The sequence below is a fragment of the Pteropus medius genome, unplaced genomic scaffold (genome assembly GCF_902729225.1).
Source record: "Pteropus medius unplaced genomic scaffold, Ma_sr-lr_union100, whole genome shotgun sequence".
NCBI lineage: Eukaryota > Metazoa > Chordata > Mammalia > Chiroptera > Pteropodidae > Pteropus > Pteropus medius.
Window position 1 is genome coordinate 14,261,876 of NW_024349799.1, and position 24,826 is coordinate 14,286,701.

The 24,826-nt window shown below is 33.4% G+C and overlaps 1 protein-coding gene and 2 pseudogenes across 2 annotated transcripts in view; 1 reads left to right on the plus strand and 2 right to left on the minus strand.

The window, feature by feature from the left end:
• The first annotated feature begins 2,662 nt into the window (after positions 1-2,662).
• The window catches only part of GOSR1 (golgi SNAP receptor complex member 1), a 49,503-nt gene continuing 27,339 nt past the window's right edge, over positions 2,663-24,826 (plus strand). Inside the window, exons 1-6 of one of the 2 annotated variants that reach the window (XM_039886214.1) lie at positions 2,663-2,785; positions 5,074-5,194; positions 9,017-9,104; positions 9,452-9,559; positions 12,176-12,267; positions 14,658-14,732. In XM_039886214.1, the coding sequence (XP_039742148.1) occupies positions 2,755-2,785; positions 5,074-5,194; positions 9,017-9,104; positions 9,452-9,559; positions 12,176-12,267; positions 14,658-14,732 (515 nt within the window). In that variant the 5' untranslated portion in view covers positions 2,663-2,754. The remainder of the gene's footprint in view (positions 2,786-5,073; positions 5,195-9,016; positions 9,105-9,451; positions 9,560-12,175; positions 12,268-14,657; positions 14,733-24,826) is intronic. The other variant, XM_039886215.1, reaches the window with a different exon arrangement.
• On the minus strand, positions 11,088-11,206 carry LOC120621386 (uncharacterized; annotated as a pseudogene).
• LOC120621275 (uncharacterized) lies at positions 20,954-21,072 on the minus strand (annotated as a pseudogene).

The following is a 24,826-nucleotide window of genomic DNA, read 5'->3' on the forward strand; positions in this document are numbered from 1 at the left end:
TGGGAGTTATAGATTTTTCAGTTATCAGCCAGAAATTAAAATGAATCAATTCAAGAAAGTAGAAGACAAGATGAAGAATTTTAGTGGAGAATTAAAATCTGTTAAATTAAATGGAGACTTTTTAGACAAAATGGAGTAGATGTATTTCTCTTCTATTCCTCTCACTAAACACAGCAAAAACCTCAGGCATTATATATAAAACAGGTAAGAAGACTCAGTAAGGTAGAGAGAAGAAGGCAGACCAGCTAGAGATCTCATGATCCAAGAAATGACACAATGGTAAGTTCCCTAGTTTTTCTTTTTTCCTCAAATATCCTACAATGGTTGCTAGAGAAGCTGGCAACCCAGAAATGTCAAAGGGTGCAGACCAAAAAAAAAATCCCAAAGAAAAGCCTTCTCTGGCAAAACAAACAAACAATAACAACAACAACAAAAAAAAAAACAGGAAAAAGGCAGCCTACTAAGACAGAAGAGTTTTAGACAATGATTGCACTACTCCAGCCAAATTCTACAGAAAAAAAACAAAACAAAACAAAACAGGCCTGTGTCTACCCTCTGCCAGCAAAGGCTGAGTAGGGAGCCTACATTCCATCCTCACCTGGCTGTAATGAAGTACTACTCCCTGCTGCCTGGGTGGTGTCAAAGAAGGCCATATGGGGAGTCAGGACCTCTACCCCACACACTGGTAATGAGGCCCCGTGCCATGATGTCAGTGTGGGAAGCAGTAACAAGACACCCCCCCACACACTGGGGATATCAACAGAGGCCAAGGGGGAGTCTGAACTTCCACTCCCACCTGGTAATAACAAGGCAGTTCCCCACCTTCTCCACCAGCACACTGTCAAAGAAGTTCTGCTTAAACAGAAATTTATAGAAGATCCAGTCTTATAATACCTAAAATATGAAGGATACAATTTTAAAAATCACTCATTATACCAAGAACCACAAAATTTCAACCTGAATGAAAAAAAGACAACAGCTGCCAATATCAAGATGACACAGATGTTGCAATTGTCTGACAAGGATATAATAAAATATTTTAACGAGCAATTACAAATAAACTTAGAAGAAATGATAAAAAGAGTCTCAGCAAAGAAGTAGAAGATATACCGAGAAACTGAATGGATATTTTAGATCCAAAAAATTTAATATTTGAAATAAAACACTCAGCGAATGGGCTCAATGGCAGAATGGAGGGGACAAGGGAAAGACATGCCTGTGGATGAACTTGAAGACAGAACAGTAGAAATTACCCAATTTGAACAACAGAAAACAGACTGAAAAAATTAGTAAAGCCTCAGAGATATGTAGGACTATAGCAAAAGATCTAGCATTCAAGTCATCAGAAAGTGAGAAGAAAGAGTATGGAACAGAAAAAGTATTAGAAGAACTAATGGCTGAAAAGTCCCTAAATTTGGCAAAACATAAATCTAAGATTCAAGAAGCTGAGCAAATCCCAAACAGGATAAAACCAAAGAAATCTACACTGAGACACATCATAAGCAATCTTCCAAAAACTAAAGAAAAAGAAAAAGTTTTGAAAGCAGAGAAGAAAGATGCCTTAGCTACAATGGAAAAACAATTCTGGTAACGGCCAATTTCTCATCAGAAACTGTGGAGGACAGGAGTAATTGCCACATTTTTCAAGCGCTGAAAAAAAAAAATTGTCAACCCCAGATTTTATTGGCAACAATATCTTTCAGGAATGAAGGAGAAATTGAGACCTTCTCAGATAAAGAAAAACTAATAGAATCTGTCTGTAGCTGGCCTACCCTTTAAAAAATGGCTAAAGGAATTTCTTGAAACAAAGAAAATGATAAAAGAAGACATCTTGGAATATCAGGAAGGAATGAAGAAAAATGGAAAGAGTAAAATACGGGTAAACACAGTAGGCTTTCCTTCTTTTGAATTCTATAAATTGTTTGACAGTTTAAGCAAAAATTATAACATTATCTGATATGATTCTCAATGAATGTAGAGGAAATATTAAAGACAATTATAAATGGGAGTGGGAAAAGGAACAGGTGTGATTTAAGAATTTTTACAGGAGATAAGGTTTCTACATTTCACTTGAACTGGTAAAATGTGGACACAAGTAGACTGTGATGATTTATGTATCTAGAAAGAGTGAGTTAGGACAGAGAATTTTAACAAGTTGATAGGACAGGGTGAGGCACATGGAAGCAGTTAGTACACATTTTCTAGATTTGGTGGCTGGACTGAAAAGAGGGCTGGGACTGTAACTACTGCAGATAGAGGAACAGGTGGCCAGCGAAGAAGAAGAGCAAATAAACAGTCAGAGATCGTGGGATAACGGAGCACTGACACAGGTGGGAGGAGGATTGGTCTTGGGAAGAAAGAACCTCTGGCTCTGAGAAAGAAAAGAGGCTGGCTGAAGATACACATTTAGAAAAGGTGAGGGAAACAGGGAGTTGTGTCTAAGGATGATTTTTCTCAACCAGGTAGGCCCCTGTTGAGAAAAGAATAAGCCGAACTTAGAGCGATGATGCAAGTTTGGGTCGCGAAGAACCGATAGGACAACCAGAAAGACAGGAAGTGTCAGGAGCTAAACCTGTAATTTTCAGTTTTGCCGCTCAAAATGTGTAAGAAGATGAACTGACCGCCAGGTGGCGGTGTCTGTGGAAGCTCACGTATCCCATCGGCCCGGGCGCCAGGGCGGAAGAAGGAGGGAAGTTGACTCTCTGGCTCGCGCCAACTCTACTCTCCAATCTCGACTGACGTTGGACAACAAAGATGGCGGCAGGAACCAGCAATTACTGGGAAGGTGAGGGCGAGGCCTCCGTGTGGGTTTCGCTTAGGGGCGGAGGGGCTGAATGAGAACGGATCGTGGGCAAGGCAGCAGAGAAAAGAGCGGGGCCTCCGGAGCGGCCGTGCTGAGGGGCCGGGCTTGTCTAGTGGGAGCCGCGAGGCCTAGGGACCTAAGAGACCGAACGGTCTGGGGCAGGAGGCTGACCTGAATAGCAGCGGGACCTAGGGCACCAGTTGGACGGAAAGGGCTGAGCAGGGATGTAGAGAAAGACAGGCCTAAGTCTCCGCAGAACAGGGTTGAGGAGGGTAGCGGAACTCGGACGACGAGTCTTGGGATATGAACTCTGAGAGCGCAGGAGACCGGAGGAGTCAGCGCCTTAGACAGTCGAGTAGGAAAAGAGAAAGGAAGAACTTGTCGGTCTGGTTGGTTCATCGAGGGAAGGTATATGAGCGGAATGTCTCCTACTGGATTCCCTTGGTTGCTTCAGCCTGGGACTTCGAGGATTGGGTGTCGTGTCGCATTTGAAGGCAGAGGACATAACTTTACTCTCTGCTCTGGAGATCGGTTTTGTTAAAAAGAGAAAGTTGAGAGAACCAGTGTGAATTGTAATTATTGCATTTGCTATACCTTTTATACCAAAAAAAAAAAAATTCCGATTTGACAAGTACATTTATTTAATTCCGAAAATATGATCGGATAAAGTGGGCTCATGTAAAACTCATCCATGGACCATGATAGTAAGCAAAGATTAAACAAGGCTCACCTTTTTCTTTCAAGTGTCTCTTTGCTTTACTGCAACATAGAAACTGTGCTCTCCGAATCTTTTTTCCCTTTTAATCTATTTCCTATTGCTACCCACTGAAACCTCTGGAAACCTCTACAAAAAACAGTATTGCCACTATCAGCCACTGGGTCTAAGATACTTATTCTAGGTTCATCCATTTATGCCTGTCATAACTTTCAAAATGCTTTTACTTGATGTTTTCTACTGGGGAAGACAGTAGCTTGTTACAGAGAAGTGTGCTTATAGTTTAAAACATGTATTAAAAATGACTGCTTGAAATGTGTGTACTAGCTAGAAAATATTTTTAAGTTATGTAGAAGTGGCTGTTGTTATCTTTAATGCTAGGAATTAGGCTACCGTTTTTTGAAGCACCGTGCTGTAATAATTATAGCAGCTTATTATTGACAACCTACTCTTGTGTCATATACTTTAAAGACATGATTACTAATGCATAGAAAAGCCCTGAAGGTAGGGGTTTAAAAATAAAAAAGCTGAGGTTCATAGGTTAAGTAGATTGTCAATAAATTTCAGAGTCAGTTCTCAGACTCTCAGAACTTTAGGGTGAGCTGAGATTCTAAAGATTTGGTCTCTGTGAAAATATATTCCATTGTATTATGGTGCTTCCAACTTCTGGTTACTGGTAAGTATATTGAAATAATATTTGTGTTCCTTATTTCTGAAAGATGAGATCCTTATTTTCTTTTTATATTTCAGCCCTTTCGTTTTGACCCCCCACTTCTCCATGATAAGAGTACTCACATCTAGATGTAGAATTTTGAACTGTGGCTCCTCTCAATCAACCACTTAGATACCAAACTGCTATACCAATTTCTCTGCTTGCTTGCTTGTTCCTGTTCTTTCAAAACTTACACTCTTATTTTTGTCATACTTATATTTGATCTTACTAGTAGCACATTGTTCATTTTAATTTCAGCCTCTCCAAATTTCTTTCAGTGAGCTTTAAAAGAAAATGTTTTTATTTTGGTCGGTTGTTTTTTTTATGCTCAATCACTAAGTCATTCTACTATTAAGAATTTCATAAGCCTAATAAAGCTTTGGAACGTAAAGAGATAGGAAAATCTTTGTCAAAAACAGTAATAGTTTCTTTTTTATAAAGTTAGCTGGTAAATTGATACAAAGCTGATTGTAAACCATAGTCAGTTTCTTTGTGATTTGTATTTTCTGTTTTCCCCTGAATTATAAAAATTATTATTCCTATAGAAATAATTTCAGGGATGTTAGAACAACATTTGTTGTCTAACTATGTTTGGAATAAAGCTGAAAATTTGCATCTGCCACTGTTTCTCCCCTTTTTGCCCCATCTGAAGTTTAAATAAGTGACAGTTTGCTTTCCTGGGTATGTCTTTGGTTTATTCCTTTTAACACTTTTCTTTATTGGAGAATCTAGATCAGTATATGATCGTTTTCATAGTTTGTTTTCTTCAGAATAGTTTTGGGAGTTTTATATCTACCAATGGACTTTTTGTGTCTAATTATTTGCTTTTATAATTTTTTAAAGATCTCAGGAAACAGGCTCGACAGCTCGAAAATGAACTTGACCTGAAACTAGTTTCCTTCAGTAAACTGTGTACAAGTTACAGTCACAGCAGTGCCCGGGATGGAAGACGCGACAGGTATAGGTACTACCAGATTCTGTCTCTTATGCCTTAAATTATTTTTATAGCATTACAAATTAAACTAAAATATATAACTGTAATTTGTTCTATTGCCAAATTTTTTATTTTATTTTTACTCTTTTTTTTATAGTGATTTATAAAAATTCTTTATTCTTGAGACTATTTTTTTTTGGTATCCCTAGGCAAAGATTATGACAGTGTCAGGAGGAAAATGCTAAGGCTTAAAAATGAGTTTGTGCCAGAAATAAGTTCCTAGCTCAGTCAGTGAAAGAAAATGTGGTTGATTTGCCCACATTGTATTTCTTTTATCTTCTGATTGCCAAATGGATCTGAGGAGCTATCCAAATGCAAAGTATTCTTACTGCTATTCCGGCATTTTAGAATGCATCTAATGCAGTGTATCCTCACTATTAATCATCCAAGCTATTTTAATTTTGGTTCTTTTTTGAGAAATCTAGTATACTACTATATTGAACACATAGAAAATATATTATTAATTTTTAAAAATTGTTGTAACAGATTAATAACATTATATAAGTTTCAGGTATACACATTGTAATTTTATATCTGTATGCACTCTAGTGTGCTCACTACCAAAAGTCTAATTTCCATCTGTCACCATACGTTTGACCCCCTTTACCCATGTTTGCCCTCCCCCTATCACCTTCTCCTCTGGTAACCACCCATCTGTTATCTGTATCTATTAGTTTATGTTTTGTTTTGTTTTGTTTTGTTTTGTGTTAATTCTTTTATTTTTTATTTTTTTATTCCACCTGTGAGTGAAATCATATGGTTTTTGTTCTTTTATGTCTGACTTATTTCACTTAGCATAATACCCTCAAGGTCCATCCATGTTGTTGCAAAGGGCGATATTTCATCTTTTTTTATGGCTGAGTAGTATTCCAGTATATATATTGCTGGATTGTATGGTAATTCTGTTTCAATCTTTGAATCTTATGCTCACTTTAGGCTATCTACTTGTTTCAAAATATATTAGGAAATATTTAAGACATTTAGAAAGGTATAAAGAATAATATAATGGATCCCTATGTGCCTATCTCCCAGTTTAAGAAATAATCATTACCAATTCAGTCAGAGCCCCTGATGGCATCCATTTTTTTCCTCCCCATAATCTTTATGTATTTTTACTGTACTGTTTATGATCTTAATTCATAGTATCCTACTGTAGTTATTTTGCAACTTGCTTTTTGTTTAAGGTTATCTTTGAAATTAAACTATGGATGCATTTAAATCTGGTATATTCGTTTGCTACGTGTAGAATTACAATGTATGATTATGTCACAGTGTATTCTGTAGATGGACATTGTTTCCAATTTTTGCTAATTAATAATAATTTGAATACCTGACAGTGTCAGGTACTGTTCTAAGAGCTTTATATAAAGACCGCTTTTATTTATAAAAATGTTTTTATATATCTAGCAGTGAAACTGATGGGTAGCAGAGTTATTAGTTGTGATCCTCTCTTTATTGTACATACTTTTTTTAAGGATTAGTGGTGGGTAGGATATTTTTCAGCTAATAATAGCAAAAACTGAGCTTGGATTTGAACCCAGGTGGTTCTGTCTCCACATCCCATGCTCTAAAACTTTCTTTGCACATTCTAACAAAAAGACTCATATACACTGTAGCCAAAGTGTTACTTCTTTTTAATAGGTCATATTATTAAAGAATGAAAGCTAGCAGGGCCAGCATATTGACTCTGGCTTCTAAAAGTAAGCTCTTGGCGTGTCACGTAGCTTTAATTGCAGTGCATTGCTTTGGGCCTGGCTTTAGCAAGTTAAGAGAATAAAGAATGTTCTTTTCTATGAGTAAACTTATCACTAGAAAGCATATTTCCTGAATTTAAGTCCCCTCTTTGGCTATGCCAATGATTATACAATTTTAAAACTTTAGATAGTTAAAGATAAAATTACATGATGCTTTTTCTGTGTTCTCCTTCATGAACTGAATGCTTTCATGGCTCCTTTAAAGGAAAAATTACCTTGAAGACATTTCTTAAATTCTACAACAAATTAAGGCTGACTTTGTGGAATTACCTCAGCCTAATTATCCCATTCAATAGGAAACCTAAGGCCATGAGGATCAAGATCCAATGTGCATTCTAACGTGTTTTGTTTGTTGCTCAGGTTGAAAACATGTCATAATGAATGAACTCAGTGATGACCAGAATTTTCCTTCCAGGATTAATTTTTTTACCTTCTGTTTGAGAACTTAATGGTGAATCATCACATACCTATAAAATGAATTATTTAATTGACTTTTAATGTTGTAGAGAATGAATTTTTGACCATTTCCCTAGATTCACATACTCTTCTGAGACTGGCGAATGTAGAGATTGCCCCCTTATTCATTCAACAAATATTCAGTGAGCATCTACCATGTGCCAAGCTATATTCTAGGAGCTAGGCATATATCTGTGAGTGAAACACAGACATTTTCCTGCCTTATGTAGTTTACATTCATTGGCCAATTATTCTTTTTCATATATCTGGCAGGGAAGGATCTGTGTTAGTAGTATATAGAGCATTTTTGCCTGCGCACATTTAAGAGATAACCACAGAACCTTGGATTGGCTCTGAGACATAATAAAGAATTAGATATTTTTATATTTTTTAAGGCAAATAGATTGAAATATTTCAAGAAGAAAAAAAATTTGGACCTAGTTAAACATCTTTAAAAATAGTTAAAAATCCTTATCAGCTACTTTTTGTCTATTTTTCTACTTGTTAGTATTCCTGTGGAAGTGTATATGGAGAAAGGAAATAGTAGTAGCTAAAATACTATTTTGATGTTAAACTGATGATTTAATCTATTTTCATTTGCCATACCCATTCATTGTCACAGGGCAGGACAAAGTCGTCAGTAAGATTGGTGAGCATAGTCATTGCCTGGGTATTTATCTGTGTTCAGTATAACTAAGATCTGTATTGAGCTGCTCGTGTAATAATACATACCACTTGGGGACTTAATGAAAGTTAGTGGTTTTTCAGAAGAGACAAAAGAAACTTTCAGGGCCTGTGGTTTTAGAATTTTAATCTGTCAAACATAAGTTTCACTTTTAAAAAGTTAGATTTTCGACTGACTATTCAGATTTTAAAAGAGGTCAACACATTTTTGCAGCACAAAACTGAAACAATCGCACAATGTAAGTAGAAATGTAGAGGGTTGGTACTACCACTTCCCTACTGGACATGGCTCTCTCTGTTAGACTTAAAGCCAGTTCCTGATTATTTAATAACTAGTTATCCAATCTGTGGATCATTTAAATCTCAGTTTTATTTTATTCTTGGTAAGAGTCAAGGAAAGAAAAGAGAACTTATTTTAAGGTCTAAGCATCCATAATTACTTTGGGGCAAAAATTTAAAAGATTATTCCTCACAGATTCCATAGCATAATCCATAATACATTTTATGGCTCCTATTATATGCCATACTGATTAGTTCTACAGTTTTATTTCAGATAATTTGTTCTTTTAGCTTCATCATGTAATTGGGCACTGCCATGGCTTAAGTTACTTTAATTTGGAAACAGTAAACAAACATTTGGAATGTCTCTACATTATTAAGATTGAATGTGTTAAAGCTTGGGAAAATCTTATATTCAGTTATATTTTATACTAAACTTAATATTTAGGACATGTGTGATCTTTACAGGAAAACTTCTATAAAAATTTTGGCTTCTTAAGAAACAGTGAATGTCTCAGGGATTACACTTGACCTCTTTAAGAATAATTGCCTTATTTTAAGTATGTTTTAAAAAATTAGATTTAAGTAATGGATTCTCTTTACTTGAATGTCTCTTTAGTTCTGACACAACACCCCTTTTAAATGGATCAAACCAAGACAGAATGTTTGAAACAATGGCAATTGAGATTGAACAGCTTTTGGCAAGGGTAAGCTCCTTCTCTTAAATGGCTGTTTTGCTAATAACTGTGTACTTGTTAGATATGGTATTAGATTATATTAATGTAGACATGTTTATCGAAATCAACCTTTCATTCAAGCTGTGTGCCTCCCAGGCCACTTGAATTTTGATGACAGCCATGGTTGTTATTTTAGCTATATGTATTACTTGGTGGAAATGAATCCTTGCCTCTGCCTTCTTGTTTTTGGTTTGTTTTTGCTGTTAGCCAAAAGGCAAACAGGCAAATAATTTACTTTACTTTTATCTTTTTATAGTACTTTCTAAAATTTTTTTATTGTTTCTTCTTCTTTATTCTTTTTTTTTTTTTTTTTTTAGCTTACAGGAGTAAACGATAAAATGGCAGAATATACCAACAGTGCGGGTGTCCCCTCCTTGAACGCGGCATTGATGCATACATTACAACGACATAGAGACATATTGCAGGTAATATATTGGGATTGAGATTTTTATGTTATTATAAGATTTTTTTAAAAATCCCTGAATAGAATGTGTCCATGTGTATTTAAGAGAACAAAGGGAAAAATCTTCTGAGAGGATAAATGCCACACTATAGAAGCTTATCTTTTTTTACTTTTTTCTTGGTATTATAAAATTCTGAAAATGCCTAATAGCTCTTGCTTTTGCCTGGTAAAATTAAATAATATTCATCAATAGGTAAATATACTACTATGGGAGACCTTGCTAGCTAACTGTAGCAGTGAAATAGCCAATGGTCATACATAGGCAGTAATATGGTGATTTAGGGTATACTTTCATTAGGCTTTGAAGATGATATGGAAGAGGAGTAATTTACTATATTTAGTATATTGTTTGAGAAAATGTTAAAAGTGTACCAAAAATAAAATAAACTCTTAAAGACTTACATATGATATTATATAGTATACAAATAGGAAGGCAAATATTTTTAATATTAAAAAAGGCCAGCAACCATTTCTAATTTTAAAAACTCTTGTTAAAAATAGGAATAGAAGGATACTTTATCAGCCAGTGCAAAAATGTGTATATCAGATTAAACGCTAGCATCATGCTTAATAATAATGAACTAAAAGCATTCCAATTAAAGAAAAACAAACAAGGATACCTACAATCGCCACAGATGTTTAACATTGTTTTGGAAGTTCTTGGTGGTGCAATTAGACAGTAAAAAGAAAGAAGATTTAAATATTGGAAAGGAAGAGACACGATTTGTATTATGTGGCAGTGATGAGATGGTATAGCTAATACAGCCAAGAAAACTAACTTGAAAAATATCAGAAATACATGCAGTAAGATGGTGGATTACAAAATTAATATATAAAAATAGTTTTTCTCATGCAAAGAGTAGCCTGTTAGAAAATATTATAACATTCTTATATATAAACTTATTAAGTATGTATAGGACTTGTATATATAAAACTCTACTGAGGAACATAGACAATTTACTCTGCTTTTGGATGGGAAGATTTCTCTCTGAATCAACCTATAAATTGAATGCTTTTCCAATAGAAATAACAGGATTTTTTGTTTCATTTTTTTCAAATTGGAAAGATACCAAAGTTCATTTGGAATCATAAACATACAAGAATAACTGATAAAAAACATGTGAAAATGAAGATTAGTAAAGAATGTCTAGTTCTACCAGATATTAAACCTGTTAAGAAGCTAGAATAATTAAGACAGTTATTTATAAATAACTAACAAGTTATTTATAAAAAATTAAAAACTTGAAAGAGATAATAAAATAAGTAGAGCTGTAACAATTGGTTAATTATTTGGGAGAACCCTCAAATTCTCTTATTCCTCCTACACAGAATAAATTCCAAATAGATCAAAGACTTATATGTAGAAAAACCATGAAGGTTCAGAATGAAGCATGGATGAAATTACATGTTTTGAGCAGTAAAGGACTTTTTTTTTTTTAGGCGAGGCAACCCTTGCAAGGACTTTACAATCCCTTATTTTTTATTTTTTACGCCTACAGCACCTGGTCTTCCGAGGTGATATCCCATCCAAGTACTAACCAGGCCCAACCCTGCTTAGCTTCCGAGATCAGATGGGATCGGTCTTGCTCAGGGTGGCATGGCCATAGACAGTAAAGGACTTTCTAAGCAACACCTAATATCAGAAACTACAACAAATGACTAATTTGTTTAATATATAGAGAAATAATAGAAATAAGAAAGAGATAACCTAATGTGAAAATAGGCAAAGGATATGAACTTGTTTACAGAAAATGAGTAGCCAAAAACCATAAATGTTCAGCTACATTCCCAAATAAAAGTACAGAAATCAAAATGAGATAATTTTTCACCTGTTAGATTAGCAAATATTGAAACACTTATAGCCTCTTACTGGCAAGAGTATAGAAAGGTGGGCATTCATCCATTTGCTGGGAACATAAATTGGTGCAGTTAAGTGCTACGTAAATTTAAATGTAGTATTTTTTGATCTAGTTATTCTGCTAGGCATCTAATCTTTACACTTTAAAAAGAGAGAGAGAGCGTTCAATAAAATATATATATAAGAATGTTTATTGGGGCATTTTTAATAGCAAAAAGAATGAAAACTAAAATGTTCATCAGTAGGTAATTTATTATGACAGAGTTGTAAGTTTATAGTTCTCTTGGTTCTGTTCTGTTCGGTTTAAGAATTAAATTTCTCCAAAAATTTCAAAAGGATGAAATTTGAAAATAAGCCCCATTAGGTGCACTAATGAGTAGAAAAAGTCCCTTAAGTTTTATCCTAGACTATTTGAAGTCGTTTTATCTCAGAATTATTTATTTCTTTACAATTCTGTCCCATAAAACAAGGTACTCTAGAAGATAATGAAGAAGATGATTTAGTGGCACTATTACTCTAGCATTGAATTGTTTTCATTTAAAAGAAGTTGGTCACTTTTCAGGAAAGTGATTATAATGTTATTTTTACCTCTTGGCAGTTTGATTTCTTCAATAACAGTTTTCTTGACAGAAATTTATAACATGATGACAATGGGTAACTAACCGACTCAAGATGAAAATATATAATTAGCTTTTGAGACTGGATATTGATTTATTGCAGGATTATACACATGAATTCCATAAAACCAAAGCAAACTTTATGGCAGTACGGGAAAGGGAGAATCTCATGGGATCAGTACGAAAGGATATTGAGTAAGTTACTTTTTTTATATTTTGTAGTATGTTTATTCAGATTTAGATTTAGAATATATCCATGATTAATAGCAAATCGAGCAGCAGAACCATAATTTAGATTTCAAGATTTCTAATTCCTAATTCACTGTTCTTTAAACAGTATGGTCCTAATCTACTTTGCTGGTCTTATCTCTAGCTTCCTCTAGTTTTATCTTTGATTCCAGCCAACCTTGACCTTCCTATTTTAATTCAAAGTCCAGCTTAGATGATATCTTCATGAGTTTTTTTCTCATCTCCTACAATTGTAACATTACCAGTAACTAAAGCTCTCTGTGTTTCCCTTCCTGATTACCACCTATTCCCACCACCCTCTCCTTGCCCCAATAGTTATATATTCAGGTAGTTATCAAAGTAGCTTTTACTTACCTGGAACTGAAATAGTTGGTTTTTTTCTAGATTTTATACAAACTCAATCTTACATCAAATTATTTAAGGATCTCCAGTATTTTTATGCTGATCTCAATCCATAATTTTAAAGATTTATCCTTCTATCTCTTTACCTCATCTTTAATAATCTAGCATTGCATACACATTTTTGACATTTTTTTGCAACTAAACACAGCTGACAAGGTTAAATTAATTAGGTATCTAATTAAAACTGAAGACTTCTCATTTTTGGACCATCTAGTGACGCCTATCTCACTTATGATAAGTTTATGATACTTAAGTTTCATAAGTATGACACTTATGTTTCATAAACTGTAGTATATATTAGCATATCATGAACTGATATAAATCATGTGTACTCTGAGAAGAATTTTCCCAGAGATCCTTTATTTTGTTGTAGTAGTAAGACAGTTTTGCAGGAGAAATAATTGAATATTCAGTGCATCCAAAACTCTAACCCAGTATTATCCAGCCACCAAAGTTACGTTTCTACCTCCAGAAATTATCTTAGAAAACTAACTTTTATCATTTGTCTCTTTTATCTGTTTTTAATGTTGTAGTCATATGTACTCTGTGTAACATATAGGAGTAAAAGAAGAAACATTTTTACCATAATTAGGAATTTTGTAATACTTTTAGTTCTCAGGAACATGTAAATCTTTTCATTTCTGTATAGTCTATTTACATATATCTCTTAAGGAAAGCATTGAGAACCAGTGTAGGGGACAGCCTTTAATGTATAGGCATTTAGTTTCCTCACAGTTTGTGAAAAATCAATAGAATACAGCCCACTGTAATAACTTGCTTTCTGAAAGATGATCGTAAAAAAAATATGTTCGTGCATTCATTAAACTGTTTCCTGATTTCCAACCATGAGTAAGACACTATGTCAGTCACAGTAGAAGGTAGTAATAAAAAGACCAAGTTGGTCCTCTAAGAGTTTATAATCTAGTTGCCATAGGGGAGTAAGGCACATTTCAAATTAATATAATATGAGGCAGAATACTATTAGTGAGATGAGATACAGTAGCAGTAACTGCCATTTTAAAGTTTTTTGCAATTACATGCCACTTTTCCATATATTATCTCTTGGCTTCATGTAATCTTTTGGTATAGATAGAAATTATTAGTTCTGTTTTATAAAACTTGATACTAAGAGACTTGTCTAAAGTTAACTGGCTAATAAATGATAGAATTTAGAATTAAGTCCAAATCATCAGTCTTCCAAATCCAGCATGTCCTTAGTTACATCACACTGCTTTTCCTGGTGTTTTCTTTCTGCTGTACTTTGCACATTACCATTCTTAGCCAGGATTTGAGTTTTAGCATCATGACCCTCTTTTGTCTAACTGCAGTATGTGTTTAGTTACTTGAATTTATTTTATTCTTGACACTTTATGTAAGTAAAGAACGGAAACATGAAAGTGTTGATAGTAATGATACAAAGCATTTTCTGGTAAATTTCAATGCACTTAAGACTAAGATAGAAATCGTTAACTATGCCAAAATTGACAGATCTTTATCTTCATTTTAATGCTCCTTAGGCTTCAGTTGATGGACTGCATGTACCATTGTGAAGGAAACATTTTGTTTCAGTAGCTCCCCCACTCCATGTGCTGTCTAGTAATCATTCTAAAGTTTTACTTACACTTGGAGAGAATAAAGATATAGGAGATAATAGACAATGAAAGGAAAAGTAAGATTTCTGTTTGTATGAGAATGTTGGATTATTTTGGTGAAAAATAATAAACTCTTAGGCCTAAATTAGAGAGGTATTCATATTTATTTGTAATAGATGTCATTTTTAGAAGATGATGAAAAGGATTATACATTTTAAATTTTCATTCAGAACTGTGGAGAGCCTCAATTTGTCCAGTTTGGATATTACTAGACTCAGTCACTTAATCTTTTTTTGCAGTATCTGCTAAAAATATTCGTAAGTTTTCTCTATTTTGTTCTAGGTCCTATAAAAGTGGGTCTGGAGTAAACAACAGAAGAACTGAACTATTTTTGAAAGAACATGATCACCTTCGAAAGTAGGTATTATTGAATATATATATGTGTACTATGTAGTTTCCCATACTTATTAATTCATTTACTTATATAAGAAACATTTTATGGTGTTTATTATAATAAATGCTTTATCAGTGCTAATTTATTTAATTCTTCTAATGATCCTACTTGGTGGAAATAGAATTGCAACTGTTTTGACCGTAACTATGAAAGAAATTATGCTGTCAACTATACAAAGTCTGCATTTACATCACTTTATTGTTTTTTGTAATATGTCTTTTCTTGCCTAATGCTGCTGTTCTTTAGCAAGTCAATTGCTCTAATACTTCTGTCTACTACTCTAGGTTATTAGCAATAATAGTAGTAATACTGATGCTGACTTATGTTCAAATGGCCTGATACCACTTATATATGTCAAGAAGCTTTGTAAAGGGTAATTAGCCATTTATCAAATCCAAAGAAAATATCATTTTTTAAGAATTTAGAAGAAACGCCTAAAATCTTGGATGAACTGTATATGTATATCTTACTACAAGGCACCATACTCTATCCCTGTTTTATTTATTTTTTTCTCTGAAATGTACTGATTTTTTAAATTATTTTCTCAGTATTTTGTTACAGAACTTAAAGATCGGAAAATTACTTAACATATGTGAGCTCAGCCTTTAAGCACTTGAACAGCTACTACTGTTCATGAGTTACATGTCATGAATTATGTTATTTGCTGCTGAATGTCATAAATTAGTCATGTTCATATGAGCTTAATGTACTATTCATTTTATTTTTCTTTAAAGATTACCACTTTAAATATAAGCTGTTAAAATCAGAACACAGAAGGATCAAGGTCTTTTTATAAGTCTGGATGCTTTTAGTGTCTACTTTAATCTGTTTAATATTACTGATTGGCACAAGGGGGCAGTCTTTCCTAAAGTATGTTTGGTTTATAGTTATTCATAGCTTCGGTGGTTCATTTTTGTTTGATAAAGACCATCATAAAAAGAATTTTTGCATTACATACAAAACTGTATTAAGTATATTCTTGGGGTATAGAGTAATTTTTAAGTGATAAGATTCTCAAGCAGCACAAAATAAAGATTAGATTGCATCAATGTTTTTATATTTGTTGCCTCAAAAAGAAACAAATACAGTAGTTTAATTACTTCAAGAATAATTTATTGCTGAAAAGATTATACCAGAGTAATCACATGATTAATATCTCTTTATTATTTTAGAACACATTATTATAAATTTTACATGAAAATTTGCAATTTTGCATTTATTTTAATAATTCAAATAAAATCTTCAGGAGTTTAATATTGTCCATTTTACAGGGAAAAAATACAACAGTTCAGGGCACACAGCTTAAATAATTGTTTAGGGTTATAAAGGGTTATAAAGATGATAAAAGGATTAGAAATCAAAAGGGTATTTTCTATTTTTGTTTCTAGGACAATTTTATATATGATATGCTTTTATATTTCTTTCAGCATTAGTGTGAAAAAGGTTGTATATGCTCATTCTACACATACAACCAGGGTGAAGTTGAATGGAATACGAGCTGCTGATGAATTAGAGAAATTATTGAGACTAAAAACAAAGGCTTAGACATTACTTTCAGTATTAGAATACAGAGCTTCCAAATACATTTTTGAAAAATCAATATTTGTGTAAATTACAAATGCTACTTAGGTAATATAAAATTATGGACTAATGTGTACAAAATAATATGAAAAACTTTCTGTTTTTTTCAATGATGTTGTCTCGTAATTTGTTAAATGTTTTGTGGAAGAATTGGCAAGATTTTTTCAGAATAACTTTAATACAAAAGCTCTTTATTGTACCCATTTTAGGAAGTCTGAATAATTCAGCAAAACATAAAAAAACAATTTAAATCACTCATTAGTACAGCTTCTGTAACAATTTTTATTCATTAGTAGATTGTGAGCCTTTCTCGTGTTATTTGATAATTTTTTTGTTTGTTTTTGAATAGATTCTTTTAGAGTCAAAAGGAAAGTTTATTAGAAAAGGGGTAACACTCCACAGACAGAGTGGGTTTCCTCTCAGAGGCAGAGAATAAGAAGGACTTCTTAACTTTTAATAGTGCATCTATTACCTAAACAGATAAACCATAATTTGCGTAACCATTTCCCTAAAGTTGACCTTTTGGATTATTTTCAGTTTTTACTGTTATACATATTGAAGTCTTTGCATGTATCCATAATTATTTCCTTATGATAAATTTCTAGGATTAGAATTGAAGGATTATAGAATATATTCATTATTAAAGCTTTTGATATAGTATTATCAGATTTCCCTCTAAAGGTTTTCTAGTTTAGAATCCCATTAGTGGTGTATATGTAAACATTCCCCAATGCCTTCAGTAATACTAATATTTTGATTTTTTTTTTTAATTCATACCACAAAGATAGGTAAAAATTCTCAGGCAATAAATTGTTTTTAATATAAAGAATGCATTTCACTGGAGAAAATGTAGGTTAAGCAGCCAAGCAAAAGAAATATAAAAAGTAACAGTTAAATTAACCTAAAAGTGAGATAGACAGCAAAAGATTATATATATCATCAAGCCTATTTGTAATTAATAGGCCACATTTGCTGCTAGGGTACTTTTTATTCTGATCTTTCATGAAAATAATTTTATACCCAGTAACTCAGGTAACTAGTTTGATTTTATGCAGCAGGGTCGGACTTTTTATGGCTGGAAGCATATTTAGATTTTTGATTCCTCAGAATATTGTTTATTTATGTTACTGTTTCTATAACTCATTTCAAAAGTACATATTTTTGCCTTGAAAACAGTAAAACAGTTTTTATAAATGAATGCCAAACCTAAAAAAAATGACTTTGAAATGAATTGGTTTTATCAGTTCCCCTTAATACTCTTTCTGTCTAAAAATAAATGTTATCATCTAATAGCTTATCTTAAGGATGACAGTAATTTCTCCTCCTATATGATAGATAAGGTAACTTTCATCTTTCACTTGTCTTTCTCAGAGTCAAGCTTTTAGCTCTTTGTTTTTTGCTGGACTGTAGATAGATTTTTATGAGCTCTTTGGTTCCTAGTTAGATTAATTTCTCTCCCTTTTTATAATTGTTCTCTTTCATTGCTCCCTTATATTTTCCTTTTTGAAAGAAGTATGTGAATTAGTTTTATACTTTACTTGGTTGATGCCGTTTAGTTCTTTCATTCTGTTTGGGAACTTTACCAAAACTTCTCATTCCCCTTCTTGACTTTCCTGTCACTTTACCTAAAAGAGAGGTCCTCACCTCCTTCTTCATTGAAATTTTTAACTTTTTGCTCTTTACTACAGATTTACCTATAGGAGTACCATTCTTTACCCTTTTCCTATAGTTTTTAGAGAATGAGATGTTTCTCCCTGAGAAGGCCAATACATTCATCTGGCTTTAGTTTCTATCCTTATCTACTACATCAAGTATTTTACTCTTCAGTCATTTTATGTACTGGCTCTTTTTTTTATAGTTTATAAATACAGGTATACCCCTCTTCATTGTGCTTCACTTTATTGTGCTTTGCAGATATTACATTTTCATCAACATAAGGCAAGACTCTCCACCAACTAAAAGATTATGACTTGTTGAAGGCTCAGATGATGGTTAGCATTTTTTAGCAATAAAGTATTTTTTAATTAAGACATATACTTTTTTTTTTTTTAGACATAATGCTATTGCATACTTAACAGACAACAGTATAGTGTAAACAACTTTTATATGCACTAGGAAACCAAAAACTTCGTGTGACTCACTTTATTGCTATATTTACCTAATTGCCACGGTCTGGAACTGAACCTGTAGTGGCTCTGAGGTATGCCCATATACTCGCCCATATCTCTGTGTCAGTAATCATTTCCTCCTTGGCCTATTCACTTGTCCCCTCACAATTCTACTGAACATGTTTACTTTGGAGACATCATTGATCTCCTCAATGCCAAATCGAATAGACATTATTTGTTCTTCATATTGTTCTACCTAATTTGATACTGTAATCTCTTCCCTCCTTCAAAATTTAGGCTACTTTAACAATGAAGGTTACTGATTCTTCACTAAGCCTTTCTTACTACTCTTTCTTTGTTTACTTCCTGAGTGACTTCACATGCAGCCTCAGAATCCTTTCACATACACTGCTCCAGGCAGAAATTAGTTGGAGCTAGTCCACAAGATTAAACTTATTTGCTATCTACTCTCTTATTTTTGTTTAATTATTTGTCCTTGACACACCTCATAACAACACTTCCTCCTCCACAGAGATGGCAGCTATAAAAAAGACCTAGCAAAGAGAAATTAAAATTTTCATTTACAGATTTATAGGAAAAGCAACTGGTGAGGTTTTTTTTTATTGCCAAGAGTAATAAAACCAATAAGAGAACTGAAGAAAGAGGGACAAATTCCAAAATTCTATAAAGCCAGCTCAGGAGTGAAGCTGAGGAATTTCATTCATACTTGGAGGCTATGTTTGTTTTTATGCAAGTACTCTGATTTGCGGGCATGTCATGATTACAGCTGGAATTGCAGACTAGGTGTTTTAAGGACAGCAGCTTAAATATTCTTGACACTTTAAAAAAGACCGTTGACAGTGTTTCAAAGTAGTCAAGATATTTAAAATAATATAATTTTTCAATTCTTAAAATATTCCATTTAATTACATTATATCATAAGAACATACAAATATACCCTTGGTTTTTAGAGAGTTTTTTTTTTTAACAGTTTAGTTTTCCCCCTTCATTAATATGCCACTTTTATCTTGACTTTGAAACCTTAATGGATTTATTCCTTGAATTGGTATAATGGATAGGGCATTGGCTTTGAAGCCATCCAGACCTGAGTTCAAATCCTGGTATGGACTGTGTATTTTTGGGAAAGGGCCTTAAACCCTCTGACTCTCTACTGCTTTTAAATGGGGAAAATTTAATCCTTGCTTTGAAAAGTATTATGTGATTTCAGATGATAGTGTGAAGTATTTACCTAGAATGGTGCCTGACATATAGTAGACCAAATCTCAAATTACATTGAGCCATTCTTGCCCACAACGGCATTAGAATGGAAAAATAGCCTAGTACCCTTGAATTGTGTGCTTAGAGCTAGGTGACAGAGACTCTAGCCCTCTAGCCCTTCAGTCCCAAAATGGCATAGGAATAGATGAATGTCAGCTAACCCTGATTATCTATTAAAACTAAGAGTTTGTTTTTAAATCATTTTTTTCATTTATTACTCACTAGATTTTCATTAATGTAATGAATGGTTTATTTATAACCTTCATTATTTTTAGATGGAATTTCTCAAATTTCAGTTGCATTTCATCAGTTTCTTTGCATTTATCTGAACGTACATGTAATTTTTTTTTTTGCATCAGTTTTCGTTGTTTTAACAAGCATTTGTTGAGCATCTATGATGTGGAAAGCATTGTATTAGGTGTTGGAGACAGGATAATAACATATAGTGGCATTCTCCCCTGTCTTCAGTGAGCTCTGCTAGGATGTTGGAGGCAGAACAGAAATGTTAACAGGTAATTACAGTGCTTTACTATATGGAGAGATTTGTGCATATTACTATAGGATCACATTAAAGGGAGTGATTAACTCTGCTAAAGCTTCTGGAAGGGTGTTATAGAAGTAAAACATTTGATTTGAGCCTTGAACAATGAGTAGATATTGACCAAGTAGAGCTAAGAACAGGTTTTGGGAAAAGGTGAAACTTGAATCTTATGCCCATATCTTCCTTTTAACAAAAGTCCGTATTATTTCTGGTAAGTTATCAATATGGGTATATTAGAAATGTCATTCATTTAATGCCTACCTGCAAACCCTCTTCCAGATTACAGACTTTATTTTACCCATGGCCGGGAAAGGGCAGTCTTATAATAAAGCAAGAGAAAGCAGTGGATGGGTGAACTGAAAGGTCATGTGGAGTTAGTCTGAGGCTGCCTTTTTTTTTTTTTTAAATAAAAATCAAATATGTAAGGTATAATTTACCTATAATAAAAATGTACCCATTTTAAATGTACAATTTAGTAAGTTTTAACAAATGTAGATACTTTTTGCTGCTTACCTCCTTTCTGTCACTATAGATTAGTTTTACCTTTTCCAGAATTTCATATAAATGAATTCATACAATATATACTTCTTTCACTTAGCATAATGTTTCTGAGATTTATCTAGTTGTTGTTGTTGTTGTTGTTTGGATTTTTTTGTTTTTTAATTTTTATTTTTTACACCTACAGCACCTGGTCTTTCTAGGGGGTCTCCCATCCAAGTACTAACCAGGCCCGACCCTGCTTAGCTTCCGAGATTAGATGGGATCAGGCTTGTTCAGGGTTGCATGGCCTTAGACTCTGTTTTTTAATATCAGTAGTCGGTTCCTTTCTATAAGCTGATTAATTTCCACTATATAATATACTTCAATTTGTTTATCCATTCATCCATTGATGGATATTTGAGTTTTCAGCTTTGGGCTATTAGAAATAAAACTCTTACGAACATTCATGGACAAATTTTATGTGCTTCTTTGTTTTCGTTTCTCTTGGTAAATACCTAGAAGTTGTGTTGTTGGGTTATATGGTAAGTGTAAATGTATGCTTCACATTTTAGGAAACTGTTAAACTCTTTTCCAAGCGGTTATACCATTTTGCATTCTATCAGTACCCTTTTGAGAGTGCGGGTTACTTTAAAGTCATGTCAACACTTGATATTGTCATTCTAATAGATATGTAATGTATTCTCCTTGTAGTTTTAATTTGCATTCCTTTGATGACTAACTAATGATCAGCATCCTGTCAAGTGCTTATCAGTAGTTTGTATATCTTTAGCAAAGTATCTGTTCAAATCTTTTGCTCATTTTTAATTGGGCTGTTTGTCTTCTTAGTATGGAGTTATAAAAGTTCTTTCTGTACTCTGACTATAAGTCCTTTGTTACATAGAGGTTTTGCAAATATTTTTCTTTGAGCCTGTGACTTGACTTTTTATTTTCATAATGGTGACTTTCAAAGAAGCAGAGGAGTTATGTTTTAATGAAGTCCATTTGATCAATCTTTTCTTTTATGATACATTTATTTTCAGCCTAAGAAATTTTAGCCAATCCAAAAGTTTAGGCAAATATTTTTTCATTTTCTTCCAGAAGTTTTATGATTTTTAGCTTTTACATTTAGATTTATGATCCCTTTGACTTCATTTTTATGTACGAAATGAGTTAAAGGTCCTGGCTCATTGTTTACCTCATGGATATCTTATTGTTTCAGATCCATTTGTTAGAAAGACTGTCCTTTCCCCCATTGAATTATGTTAGCACCTTTCGTTGAGAATTAATTGACCACTTACTTGTTAGTTGGTTTATTTCTGGACTCTGTTCTGTTCCATTGAGCTCCATTCTTATGCCAATAGTTTTTATTGTTCTAAGTACTGCAGCTTTATAGTAAGTCTTAAAATGAGGCAGTACAAGTCCTCTAACTTGGTCCTATATTTTCAGAATTGTTTGGCTCTTCTGGGTCCTTTACATTTCTATATAAATTTTACAATCAGATTGTGAAAAAGCCTGTAATTTAAAATAAGATAACATTGAATCTATAGAAGAATTTGAGGGAGAATTTCCATCTTAACAATAGCAAATCATCTAATCCAGGAACACGGTATGTTTTTCCATTTATTCAGGGCTCTTTTTATCTTCTCTCAGCATGTAGGTTTTCAATAAATTATGTTAAATTTGTTTTTAAATATTTCCTGTTTGGGCTGTGATTATAAATGGAATTTTTAATTTTCTAATTGATTATTGTATATAGCCTTTCATCCTGTAATCTTGCTAAATTTACTTATTAATTTAATAGCTTCTTGGTAAAACCTTTGGAATTTTCTATGTATGCAATCATGTTATCTTAAGAATATAGTTGTATAACTTCCTTTACAATTTGTATTATTTTTATCCCCTTCCTCGCTTATTGCACTGGCTATGTTCTCAAACACAGTGATGAATAGTGGTTAATGCAAATATTCTTGCCCTGTATTTTAGGGGGAAAGCATTTATCATTAAGTTTGATATTAACAGTTTTCATGCATGCCCTAATCAGGTTGAGGAAGAACCTTTCTCCTTATTTTGCTGAGAATTGTTTTATTGTTGATTGATTTTTCTAAGCTTTTTATTTCGAAATAATTTTAGACTTACAGAAAAATTGCAGAAGTAGTACAGAAAATTCTCGCATACCCGTCACCCAGCTTTTATGTTCCAAGATCTGATTCAGGATCCTTTATTGCTTGTAGTTGTCGTCTCTCCTTAGTCTCCTTCCATCTGTGACAAACTTGCCTAACTTTAATTTGTCCTAGAAACATCAGACCCAACTTGAGGGATATCGCACAAAAGTAACTGACTAGTGCTCTAAAGTGTTATATGGTCATGACCATTATATAAGTAAGCAGTTTTGTTAAGAATACCAAACAGTGATGTTGGGCCCTTCTTAAAGCCTCATGTCAGGGTGTATTAACATGTCAATATATCTTATTGATAATGCTAACATAGATTGCTTTGTTAAGTAGTATCTGCTAGGTTTCTCCACTGTAAAATTACTGTATTTACAACTGTAATTAATACAGGAGAAGATGCTTTGAGACTATGCAATACTCTGTTTCTCCTCAAACTTTTCCCACTAATTTTAGCATCCATTAGTTAATCTTCCTTCCCTAGTGATTACTGTGGTGTTTGCCTACGGGTGATTTTGGGTTTCCATTATTCCTTGTACATTTATTAATTGTAATTCTATGAGGAAGAGCTGTCCTTTCTCTCTTTTTTTTTGAATGCCAGTATATTTTTTTCATACTATATGTATATAATTTTTTTTTTAACATTTTATTTTTTTATTTTCCCTCTCCCCTCTCTCCCCTCCCTTCTGGTAACCACTAGTCCATTGTCCATGTCCAAGAGTCTCTTATTTATCCTGTTCATTTGTTGCTTTTAGGTTTATATCTCACATATGTGATATGTGATTTTCAACCTTTTCTATCTGGCTTATTTCGCTTAGTATGATTATTTCAAGGTCCATCCATGTTGTTGCAAATGGTAGTATTTTATCTCTTCTTATGGCTGAGTAATATTCCATTGTATATATGTACCACAGTTTCTTTAGCCAGTCATCTGTCATAGGACACTTGGTTTGCTTCCATGTCCTGGCCACTGTGAATAATTCTGCTGTGAAATCAGTGTGCAGCTATCTTTTGGGATATGGCTTTTCAAATCTTTGGGGTAAATACCCAGTAGAGGGATTGCTGGATCCTATGGTAGGTCAATTCTTAGTTTTTCGAGGAACCTCCATACTGCTTTCCATAGTGGTCGTACCAATTTGCAGTCCCACCAGCAGTGTATGAGGGTTCCTTTTCCTCCACATTCTCTCCAACATTTGTTATTACTTGTCCTGTTGATTACAGCCATTCTAACAGGTGTGAGATGGTTTCTCATTGTTTTGATTTGCATTTCTCTAAAAGCTAGCAATGTTGAGCATCTTTTCATATGTTTGTTGGCCATTTGTATGTCCTCTGGGGAGAAGTATCTGTTCAGTTCCTCTACTCATTTTTTGTTGGATTGTTTGGGGTTTTTTTGTTTGTTTTTATTGAGTCATATGAGTTCTTTGTATATTTTGGATATTAGACCCTCATCGAAGGCATTGCTTGCAAATATATTTTTCCATTCTGATGGTTGTCTCTTTACTTTGTTGACAGTTTCTTTTGCCTTTGAGGTCAAATTCATAAAATCCTCTTGAGTTTAGTTCTTATGTTTTCTTCTATGCATTTTATTGTTTCAGGTCTTATATTCACGTCCTTAATCCATTTTGAGTTAATTTTGGTATGTGATGATAGACAACAGTCTAGTTTCATTCTTTTGCAGGTGGCTTTCCTGTTTTCCCAGCACCATTTATTGAAGAGGCTTTCCTTTCTCTACTGTATATTTTTGGTGTTTTTGCCAAAAATTATTTGCCCATATAAATATGGGTTTATTTCTGGACTCTCGATTGTTTTCCACTAGTCCGTGTGTCTGTTTTGCTGCCAATACCATGCCATTTTGATTACTGTCGCTTTGTGGTATAATTTGAAGTTGGACACAGTGATGC